The sequence below is a fragment of the Triticum aestivum genome, chromosome 6D (assembly GCF_018294505.1).
Source record: "Triticum aestivum cultivar Chinese Spring chromosome 6D, IWGSC CS RefSeq v2.1, whole genome shotgun sequence".
Taxonomy (NCBI): domain Eukaryota; kingdom Viridiplantae; phylum Streptophyta; class Magnoliopsida; order Poales; family Poaceae; genus Triticum; species Triticum aestivum.
In genome coordinates, this window is record NC_057811.1 from 420,551,951 (window position 1) to 420,563,620 (window position 11,670).

General features: G+C 48.8%; 1 protein-coding gene across 1 annotated transcript; it reads right to left on the reverse strand.

Annotated features, from left to right (window-relative positions):
• Nucleotides 1-8,847: 8,847 nt before the first annotated feature.
• On the reverse strand, nucleotides 8,848-11,079 carry LOC123145518 (alpha-1,3-arabinosyltransferase XAT3). The gene is made up of 3 exons (XM_044564945.1): nucleotides 10,862-11,079; nucleotides 10,656-10,769; nucleotides 8,848-10,457 (listed from the first exon to the last, which is right to left on the reverse strand). Exons 1-3 carry the CDS (start codon nucleotides 10,983-10,985, stop codon nucleotides 9,169-9,171), a joined length of 1,527 nt encoding a protein of 508 aa, XP_044420880.1. The 5' UTR covers nucleotides 10,986-11,079; the 3' UTR covers nucleotides 8,848-9,168.
• Between the last annotated feature and the right edge of the window lie 591 nt (nucleotides 11,080-11,670).

The following is an 11,670-nucleotide window of genomic DNA, read 5'->3' on the forward strand; positions in this document are numbered from 1 at the left end:
GTAGAACCGGTCTCATGAACGTGGTCATGTAATGTTGGTCCGGGCCGCTTCATCCAACAATACCGCCGAATCAAATTAAGACGTTGGTGGAGCAGTATGACTATTATCGCCCATAACTCTTTGTGTTCTACTCGTGCATATCATCTACGCATAGACCTGGCTCTGATGCCACTGTTGGGAACGTAGCATGCAATTTCAAAAAAAATCCTACGATCACGCAAGATCTATCTAGGAGATGCATAGCAACGAAAAGGGGAGAGTGTGTCCATGTACCCTTGTAGACCGAAAGCGGAAGCGTTAGGTTAACACGGTTGATGTAGTCGAACGTCTTCTCGATCCAACCGATCTTAGTACCAAACGTACGGCACCTCCGTGTTCAGCACACGTTCAGCTGATGACGTCCCTCAAACTCTTGATCCATTAGAGGGCCGAGGGAGAGTTCTGTCAGCATGACGGTGTGCATGGTGACGGTGATGCTGATGTGATCCGCACAGGGCTTCGCCTAAGCACTACGACGCTATGATCGGAGGCGTAAACTATGGAGGGGGGCACCGCACACGGCTAAGAGAATAATTGTTGTGCCTTTGGGGTGCCCCCCGCCCCCGTATATAAAGGAGGGGAGGAGGAGGCGGCCAGCCTAGAGGGGGGCGCCAAGGGGGGAGTTCTATTAGGACTCCTAGTCCTAGTAGGATTCGGCCCCCCTTTTCCTTTCTCCACTAGAGGGAAAAGGAAGGAGAGGGAGAGGGAGAGGGAAAGGGGGGCGCCGCCCCCTCCCATAGTCCAATTCGGACTGCCATGGGGGGGGCGGCCACCCCTTGCGGCCCTCCTCCCTCTCCACTAAGGCCCACTAAGGCCCAATATTTCCCCCGGGGGGTTCCGGTAACCCCTCGGTACTCCAGTAAAATACCCGAACCACTCGAAACCATTCCGATGTCCGAATACGACCTTCCAATATATGAATATTTACCTCTCAACCATTTTGAGACTCCTCGTCATGTCCGTGATCTCATCCGGGACTCCGAACAAACTTCGGTCACCAAAACACATAACTCATAATACAAATCGTCATCGAACGTTAAACGTGCGGACCCTACGGGTTCGAGAACTATGTAGACATGACCGAGACACATCTCCGGTCAATAACCAATAGCGGAACCTGGATGCTCATATTGGTTCCTACATATTCTACGAAGATCTTTATCGGTCAAACAGCATAACAACATACGTCATTCCCTTTGTCATCGGTATGTTACTTGCCCGAGATTCGATCGTCGGTATCCTCATACCTAGTTCAATATCGTTACCGGCAAGTCTCTTTACTCGTTTCGTAATGCATCATCCCGTAACTAACTCATTAGTCACATTGCTTGCAAGGCTTATAGTGATGTGCATTACCGAGAGGGCCTAGAGATACCTCTCCGATACTTGGAGTGACAAATCTTAATCTTGATCTATGCCAACCCAACAAACACCTTGGGAGACACCTGTAGAGCATCTTTATAATCACCTAGTTACATTGTGATGTTTGATAGCACACAAGGTGTTCCTCCGATATTCGGGAGTTGCACAATCTCATAGTCAGAGGAACATGTATAAGTCATGAAGAAAGCAATAGCAATAAAACTTAACGATCATAATGCTAAGCTAACGGATGGGTCTTGTCCATCACATCATTCTCTAATGATGTGATCCCGTTCATCAAATGACAACACATGTCTATGGTCAGGAAACTTAACCATCTTTAATTAACGAGCTAGTCAAGTAGAGGCATACTAGGGACACTCTGTTTTGTCTATGTTTCACACATGTACTAAGTTTCGGGTTAATACAATTCTAGCATGAATAATAAACATTTATCATGATATAAGGAAATATAAATAACAACTTTATTATTGCCTCTAGGGCATATTTCCTTCACTTTGTACAAAGATTTTATGTGTTCCCAATAATCCTTTGCATGGGTGAAGGGACGCAAATGAGATAGATCTTCGGGTGGCACTGCGGCTTGGAGGATGAACAATACGGAGTGATTGTATTGATTGTCCGCCTCTTCTCTTGGGGTGAAATTGTTTGGATCATGCGGGTAGAAGCCTTGCTCGATGATTCTCCAAAGATTTATTGAGCTGTGATTCAAGTGAGACTTGACGTGAAAATCCCAATTAGCAAAATCACCTTTCACAAGCTTAGGAGGAGGACCAAGGTTATTAATATGCAGCGTAGGGACCGGTCCTCCATAGATCGGGGGAGGGGGAACCGAGGCAAAGGTTCCCATCCCATTCTTGTTTTGAGGGGAGGAGGTTTGAGTACCTTTAGCTGCTTCCTTGCCGGAATTGACCTCCGACTCTGATGCGGTGGGATTAACCACAAGCAACGAATCGGGAGAAGTTTTAAACCCCTCAAGTAGTTCTTTAAGCATGGACTTGACCTCTGTCGTCATAGATGACTTAAGTGAAGCCATGGCTTCCTTTAAGTTGTCTCGAGTGATCGAGTTCAACTCCACGACCTCAGGCACTTCATCCCCAATACCACCGTCGTCAACCATACTCTTCGGGTGGTAAAACCCTTAATAAAGAGACGAGGCTCTGCTACCAATTGAAATGATCGATATGTTAACTAGAGGAGGGGGTGAATAGGCAACTACCAATTTTTAACCTTTCTTAACAAATTATGGTTAGCAACAAATAGGTTGTCTAGATATGCAACTAGGTGAGCAACCTATATGATGCTAGCAACACAAGAAACATAAGCAAGCAAAGAATACCACACAGGTAACGCTTGCACAAAATAAAGGTAAGAGGTAACCACAAGTGGAGGGGTCGAGAGGAAGTACGTCTCCGTTGGAGCGGTGTGGAGGCACAATGCTCCTCAAGAAGCCACTAGGGGCACCTTATTCTCCTCATGCCCTCACACAATGCGAGATACCGTGATTCCACTAGTGGTGCCCTTGAAGGTGGTGACCGGACCTATACAAACAAGGTTGGGGCTCTCTCCACAACCGAATTAGGGGCTCCCAACAACACCACGAAGCTTCACCACATTGGAATGTGGCTCCGAGGTGACCTCAACCGTCTAGGGTGCTCAAACACCCAAGAGTAACAAGATCTGCAAGGGATTAGTGGGGGGAATAAAATTTCTCTTGGTGGAAGTGTAGATCGGGGCCTTCTCAACCAATCCCTAGAAAATCAACAAGTTTGATTGGCTAGGGAGAGAGATCGGGCGAAAATGAGCTTTGGAGCAACAATGGAGTTTGGGGAGGAAGAGGTGAGTCTTCTTGGGGAAGAAGACCCCCTTTATATAGTGGGGAACAAATCCAACTGTTATGCAGTCCTCAGTCCAAAGAGTGCCGCCGGTAGTAAATGCAATGGCACAGGGCCAGGAGCAAGTAGTGCCGCCGGAGCGGTACTACCGCTCTCCTCAGCGGTACTACCGCTGGGGTTGCAATGCTACAAAGCGTAGGTAACAGGGCTGTGGTAGTACGACCATTGAGTACTACCGCCCAAGGGGGTGGTACTACCACTTAGAGCCGGAACTACCGCACCCTATTGCCGCTGAAGAAAACAGAGGCCTGAGGGGAGAGTAGAGCACCGAGCGACAATGGCAGCGGTGGTAGGGGCGGTACTACCGCTTAGAGACGGTACTGCCACTCCTACTACCGCTCATTCTGCTGGATCAAACAGGGTTCCGCGGAAGTGGGACTACCGTAGAACCCGACACGAAAAAACGAGACCCGAGCAGAGAGCGGTAGTACAATCGGAACTAGCACTGGTACTACCACTTAAAAGTGGTACTACCACTACCACCTGCGGTACTACCGCTGGCAGCTCTCCACAACCTCTTCTGCAATACAGAGGGACAACTCCAAAGAAGCGGAAAGATGACCAGGGTGCCATATGAGTGTGTACGTGATGATTCCACGTAGACCCGAAGCGGACCCCCTCTTGATAGTACGGTTTATCCTACGACTCAAGTCCACCGGAAATGAAACGAAGGAAAATAAATTGTCTTCTGTAACAAGCTGTGAGGGGCAGTAATCGTCTTGTGCCTTATGGTGGAATATCTGAAATGTTCAATGCACACGATTAGTCCGCAAATGTATTGTCATCAATCACCAAACCACTCAGGGAGAAATATGCCTTAACAGTTGGGCCTAGGGGAAGGCATTGTGGAATTAGTTTGTAGAAGATGGGTTGTGGCAGTGACAGAAACCTAAACCCCAGTTTATGAGCGGTTCGGTAAGGGGTTGTTTGGATCCATATGTTTCATGCTATGGTTGGATTTATCTTAATTCTTCTATTGTAGTACTGAATGCTTGCGAGAGGGGGTAATCATAAGTAGGTTGTTTGTTCAAGTAAGAACAACATTTTAGCTCTGGTCCACCCACATGATAATTTATCAAAGCAATGAACGCGAGTCAATGAATCATGGTGAAAGTAACTAGATGAAATTCCCGCGTGTCCTTGAGAACATTTTAATTACTATCAGAAGTATTTCCGTCTTGTCCTTAGCAATAATAAGGATTGGGCCACCTTGCTGCACCTTCTTACTTTTGTTACTTGTTACTTGTCACTTGTTACCAATTATCTTGCTATCAAACTATCCATCGAAACTATCTTACAACACTTGCAGGGAATACCTTACTGAAAACCGTTTATTGACTCCTTCTGCTCCTTGTTGGGTTTGACACTCTTACTTATCGAAAGGATCATGATTGATCCCCTATACTTGTGGGTCATCAATAGCACATACAATTTTCTATTTTGATAAAAATCATACATAAATGGCATCAAAATTCTTGCTTAAACTTTATTTCAATGTATTATCTAATACCATGATTGATCGGATCAGTACTTATGAGCCTCTACATGCGGTAGGCTCAATCACATGTATGAGCAACAATTATATGCTTAGCCAAGAAAAATAAAGGGTAAAATTTTCATAATTATTGTAGAAAAATGTCAAGTAGAACTATTAAAATTATTTCAAATACTATTCTTGTGTATGTTTCTAATTTGTAAAATGGTCACCAACATTTATAAATTTAGCAGGTCCCTATAGCAAATGGTCTACTGCCTTGCGCTTCTTTTATTGTATTGATAATGTGTGCCATGGGAAACCAACATATCGGCTACAAACAAATGAGCTTTCAAATATTGCAATCTAGAATTTTATGCCTCAGTCCCTGCAATAATAATAATGTCACACAATGATCTAGTATCTCAAACTAATGCCTCACAAAAACTCAAGAAGTAATATTTCACTCTTCATACATGCTGATATTAGATTACCTACAACAACAACCAGTCGAGAGGAGGCTTAGCATGACCGTATGTACCGTTAATTGAAGGAGATGGAAACACGCATCGATAATCGATCTCCATCGCCCGCTTCATTTCTTTTCGTCCCCGCCACGTCGATGGATGCCATCAATGGTACTAGCTGTGAAGCAATGTCCTTTTTTGTGCGAGACAACCCAAACGCACAACAAGCGTGAATGAACAAGACATGGTCCAATGTCCTTTTCCTCGCCATGAAATGCTGCTACTCATGGATTCATCTTTGACTTGTTTCCCTGATCACACGGGCTATAAAAAACAAATGGTTGCCGTATAGCGTCGGTAGACCGCCTTTAACACGTGAGGGCATGATATCATTTTGAGCTTTATGTGGTGTAAAGATAGGAGGGCTAGTGAAGAAACAACAATAGTAGTCGTGTACAGCTTGCACTACCTGAAAAATGATGAGCGACGGGACACGGCATCCTAAATGTGCATGGGAACAAGAATGTGCATCGGACAAAAGGCCAACAGAAAAAAGTGAACAAAGAATATGGACTTGCGAACCTCCATCGAAGTGAAGTTGAGTTGTAGATAGGAGTTTGTATAAACTAATCTTTGAATACATGCAGTTTTTGGCTTCTCTATCACAGTGAATTGGTTGATGTCTAGGCACATAATCACGGCGATGTGGTCGAACATTGATAAGCTCATGCTATTGTGCATAGCCCTACTAGGAAAAGTTTGTATATCATTGTTTTCGACGACGACGACGGACTCTAGTTAGGTGCCAACTTGTTTGCTTGGTGTAGAACCTTCAACAACGTTAGCAATAACAACATTAACAACAAGAGCATTCCAACAAAGAAGAGCATCAACATCGAACATCTCTTACACTATCATTGTGTATCTTGAACGTCTCTCTTCCTCTCTCTCAATTTGTCGCTATCCCTTATCTCTCATATAATCATTCTGATACGCTCTTATCCTCTTCTTTTGCATAATATCTCTCACCGACATCCGCCTCCCCTACCACCCTCTCCCCCCTCTATGGTCATACATGGCTCTCGACACGATGGTTAGATCTCCGACGTGATTGCCTCCTTCTCCCAGAGCTCATGTACTTGCCCCCTATCCAAAATTTGCCTCCCTGTTTGAGAGGGAGGTAGAGCATGTTTTGGACCTTTTTTTTTAGAAAATGGAAGTGTTTCTTACCTCCGACCTCTACATCCCTACATGCATATAGTCGGTCTTATTACAATGTTTATTACAAAGAAGTGAAACTTCGATCTCGCCAAAAGGAGGGCAAGATAAAATATCATGGATCAACTAAGATGACTCATGCCAACAAAACTACTCTAAAGACCGAGGAGCCTATCACTGGCATGCCGACCAAATCCGGACATAAACTCTCTGAAAATCTACCTGAGATTGTTTGCACCAAGCTCCATCGGTGCCTTGTGATGTGACTTTTAAATAATGATCATAGTCGCAACCAATTGGTACATGAGAGTAGCACCTCCATACAAGAATGCACATTTTTTCTTATAAAAAATGACATCATTTCTGATATTAAAGACTAAATGCAAAGCTTGCCACATCAATATGTGTCATGCATGTTTTGGAACTTAAATGGCTGAAAATTTGGGTTGCTACGATGATGGCTATTCTGTTGGAGTTGCTCTTACGGAATGCGAGCGTGCAATTAGGGTAGTCCCGTGCTCCTCCTTGGTCTATATCATAGCCATGACACATAAAGCAAAAATCTGATGTGGCACTTTATTTAATGAGGAAAGAAAGAGCTATCATATCCGATCCTAGTATATATATAGTTCGTGGCACCAAAATCGAGACAACTCAGTACATTTCCTCTCACAAAACACATTAGATGAAAGCTCTTTTAAAAACAACAATAATATACCATGCATCAAAGTGACTATATTCAATATGTATGACACTAGTCTATGATAAAATGCATTGAAAGTGTCTTCATTCTTAAAAAAAAAATAAAGGCTGATTCAGCATTTTTTTTAATCCCGCCATGTGATTTAGGCAGGTAAACCGGGTAGTGGACCGCTGTTCTGTGGGCCACCAACGAGTCAAACCCTCTCCTCAGCCAGCCATCGCACGAACGCGCCGCCTCTTCTCCATCTCGCGCCACCCAGCTTCTCCGGCCGCCCTCGCCGTCCAGCGAACCCCGCCACCATCTGCGGCCTCGCGCCCGGCCATCCACGTCGCGTCAAGGCAAGCCTCCCTAGCCGCCGGACCGGGCAGCGCAATCTACCCATCCATCTATGCCCGGCCTTTGTTCCGGGGCTTTTGACGTTACTCCCTCTCTCCATTTCCGGCATCAATCGCGGGTCTGCGCACACACGCGACAACAATTCCCCGTCCCCATCGCTCATCATCTTCATCCCGGTCCCGGGAACAAGTCCACACGGCATCCTCCTCAGCTCATTTCTATATCAGATCGCAGGACTGCGGTTGCCGTTTTATTAATTAACATGTATCTACAGGCCTGCCTGCCTGCCTTTGCGGTTGGTTGTTTAAGTCAAGGTGGCGCGATGCGTCGAGCAAGCTGAAAAATAAATGGGGAGCATTAGTGGTAACACGCAGCCACGATTGCGGCTCTGGCCTTGCAAATCTGGCCCGAATTCACGTCCTCGCTGTGGAGCACTTCTCTATCCTCTCATGGTGGTGCGTGGATCCAGCGAGCGCCGGGCTTTTCTATCCAGGCGCCCCAGCTCACGTACGCAATTTTGACTTGCTGCGCCGATCACGTAACGTGTCGCGTAACGTGTTGGGGGTGCCAGTGGATCGTCGTCGGCGATATCTCAGTTACTAATACTAACCGGGGCAGTCAAGAAAAGGACTAGGTAAAAGATGGGGTGGGGTGGCTTGCTTTTCGATCACTATTTCCCGGGGAAGCATCAGCATGTCAATTTAATCTTTGTAAGACAAGGCTGTTTTTAGTTTTTAAAACTGCCGCGCGTTGGACTGGAATAATGCCCAAGTGGTCGTAGCCAAAGACCCCCACGGCCGAAGACCGTCGTGTAGTTGAAATTAACAATTCTTCCTTGGGAGCGAATTTGTGAAAGGAGGGAAAAGAAACGCATGAACATGGGTGTAATTTATATTGCTTCTTGTTTTCTTTGTACTGCCATGATGTTTGATGAATAGATTGAAAGGTTTTCTGGCAAAAAGAAAGAAGGAGGAAAGGCATTGGGCACCTTCACCTGTGCTTTTTCACTTAATTGATTTGAAATGGAAGAAATACAAAGTGTCTTCAGCTGTTTTGACAATGCCTACCACCATCCTATGCAAGATTAAAATTGACGCAACGACGTGTGCTACGGTTGGAGCGAAGCATTTGGGAAATATTCTGCCAAGAGAGCAATGTTATACAAGGGCTTTAGTCTTTGTTTGTTAGCTCTGGTTGTTACAATTTCTTTTTTTGTGAATGTTATGACTCTCTCTTAAATCGAATGATGTAAATCTTTTGCCTTCATTTTGAAAGGGGGAAAAAGGGAAGAAATGGATGAGAGACCGGACTCCACCTGTCCACCCTTATGCATTTAGCAACACATTTTCTCACCGAAGGAGTATGTAATCCTTCGCCTTTTATTAGCTTCCACATGCTTCTTCCATCTTACTACTACATTTTGTAGCTGTAGGACTTCATACAGACATGATGCAGGGATAGCCGCTAAGCGCAGGTATAAAACAAAGAAACTGAACGAAAGAACAGCACCAACAAACCCCTATATATGTTCTTCTACCTATACTCCAGGATTAACCATCATGGAATTGATCGATTCATCGACCGCGCGCAATGTACACATGATTCCGACGGATCATTACATCCATGATCAGATAGGCCCGGCCATTGCCGCGCTCAGTTGTTGGCCTTGGCCTGGCGCCCATGGGGCAGCAGCTTGAGCGCCTCCAGGAAGGTGAGCTTGAGCCTGCCCAGGTGCGGCCTCACGTTCTGCTTCTCCAGGTACACCGTCTTGAGCGCCTCCCACCCCTGCTTGTGGATGGAGAGCGGGTCGGTGAGCACCGGGTGGTCCTTGGGGTACTGCTCGCTCAGCGTCGTCTCGTCGAGCTGGATCTTGTAGCCGATGTAGTGCAGCTGCATGTCCTTGGACGGCTCCTCGAAGGTGCCGCGGGCGAGCCACTCCAGCCCGCCGTAGGGGATCACCTGGATCAGCACAGCGCCGGCGGGGAGGAAGAGCATGTTGGTCAGCCCCGCGCCGTGCACGCCCACCATCACGTCCGCCGAGTTCACCAGCCGGGCGAACCGGGACACCTCCGTGTTGGTGTCCGGCTCGCCCACGCGCACGTCGTACCCGAGGCTCATGGCCATGTCCGCCATGGCGCGCTCGTTCAGGAAGGCGCGCGAGTTCTTGCGCGAGATGATGAGGAGCCGCGGCCGGCGCCGGATGTCCCACCGGTCGCCGCTCGGCTCGGCCGCCGCGCGCGACAGCCCGAACGCGCCCCGCAGCATCGCGCGGAAGTCCACCATCGACGCCCCCGTCGGCGTCTTGGACGCGTCCACGCCCAGCTCCTTGTGGAACGTCGGCCCGACCACCACGCCCCCGTAGCACCGGACCTCGTCGTCGTTGTCGATGTCGATCACCTCGTGCCTGCTCAGCTGCTGGAAGATCTCCAGGTACCTGTTGGTCCACCACGACTTGAAGCTGCTCACCAGGAACTGGACCTCGCCGCCGAACCGGTGCGCCGTGATGAACGCCGGGACGAGCACGTCCGTGTAGTCGTGGAAGAGGTTGCCGGTGAACCCGCCGGTGGAGAGCACGAAGGCCGTCGCGGAGCTGTTGACCGTGCAATGCGGGCCGCCGCCGGAGAGCGGCCGGAGGGTCCACTCCTTGACGTGCGACAGCGCGTAGGCGTCCTGCTTCCGGCAGTACGGCTTCACCTTCCACTCCCGGTCCAGCGGCCGGACCTGGATGGTCTGGCTGCGGCCCTGCACGCGGACGTCGCCGGCGGCCTCGCACGTGTCCGACCGCCGGCCCGACTCGTAGCACACCGGCTTGCCCTGGCGGTCTATGACAGCGACGGGGACGGGCGTGGTGCTTGTGCTCACGGGCACGCGCACGGACACGCCACCCCCGGTCGAGGTGTCGGCGGGTTTGGGCGGAGCTTCTTCCTCCTCCTCCTCCTCCGCTGCAGATTGCAAAAGTCAGCTCAGCATCAGATCTGGTCTGATCCCCCACAAACTCCATTCGATACCCATTAATTCACTCCCCATATGGCCAGGAACATCAAATTTCCTGCCGTACCACCCAGCTCCCAAAGGAAATGGAAACAATCCCCAAGAACGAACAAATTCATCACAGGAAGGAAGCAAGGGTCGCAACATACCAGTTGAGTCCGGAGTTAAAACTACATCTTGATCTTGATGGGCGACCTCCATCTTGACGCTTCCCTTGATCATCCCGTGCCGCTCCTCTGCTTTGATGGCGTCCCCTGTCTTCTCTGCAGCAGGCACGCAAAGAAAGATAACCCCCTCATTCAGAGCCAAACGCACAAGAATCAATCACCACGAGTCTGTCCGCGCGCGTACATACCCATGGGGGAGAGCCTCGTCCTGATGACGGAGAGCAGGACGAGGGACGCGAGCATGAAGGCGATGAGCGACGCATTCCCCAGCCGCCGCCCGTCCCCTCTCGACAGGTTCCTGGTCGACTTCATGGCCTGCCCCTCTCTCTCTCTCTCCCTCTCGCTCCTCTCTCTCTGGGTGCCTGCTACCGGAAATCTTTGTCCGTCTGTCTATCAGGAATGGTTCTCGAGGGGGGCGTGGAGTCTTATACCGGCGGGCGGGGGAGGTGGCAGAAGCCACAGAACTTACCAGTTCTGTCGTTGAACGGGGCAAGGCTTCTCACCCTCGTTGAAACGGTAGCAGTGTTGACCGCGCGGACAGAGACAAGCTGCTAGCGATGACGCGACGTGGTAGACGTGGAGGCGAGCTACTCTGGCAAGGCAAGGCAAAGCGAGAGGGCGGGGCAGGGGAGACTTGGGAAAATTGACTCCGGCAGCACAGAGCGGATCGAGCGCGCAGCCGCCGCCGTCAGTGATCAGTCCCTGGGCTCCGTCGATCTCCAAGCTCGGTTCCGACAGTAACTACTGCTCAGCGCCGTCGCTGTCGTCTGTGGAGTTTGCTCACTTCGAGGCGGATGGCGCACAGTCAGGAAGCTGACAGACTTCCAAGTTTACTGTTGAAAAGTGCTAGCTCACTTCAGTGTGAAGTCCCAGATTATCTACCAAGTAACTGCAAAACCAACCCCAAACTTTTGGGTGGCTGAAGCAAGCACTTCCCTCAACTTCTAAAAAATGCAGTCGAATCAACAGCATCGATGTTAACCTTAAAAATTAAGGC

Coding starts and splice junctions, on each gene's coding strand:
- LOC123145518 (XM_044564945.1), bottom strand. CDS start 10,985: ATGAAGTCGACCAGGAACCTGTCGAGAGGGGACGGGCGGCGGCTGGGG. Junction 10,770..10,861: donor GACGAGGCTCTCCCCCATGG/GTATGTACGCGC, acceptor TGCCTGCTGCAG/AGAAGACAGGGGACGCCATC. Junction 10,458..10,655: donor TTTAACTCCGGACTCAACTG/GTATGTTGCGAC, acceptor TGCAATCTGCAG/CGGAGGAGGAGGAGGAGGAA.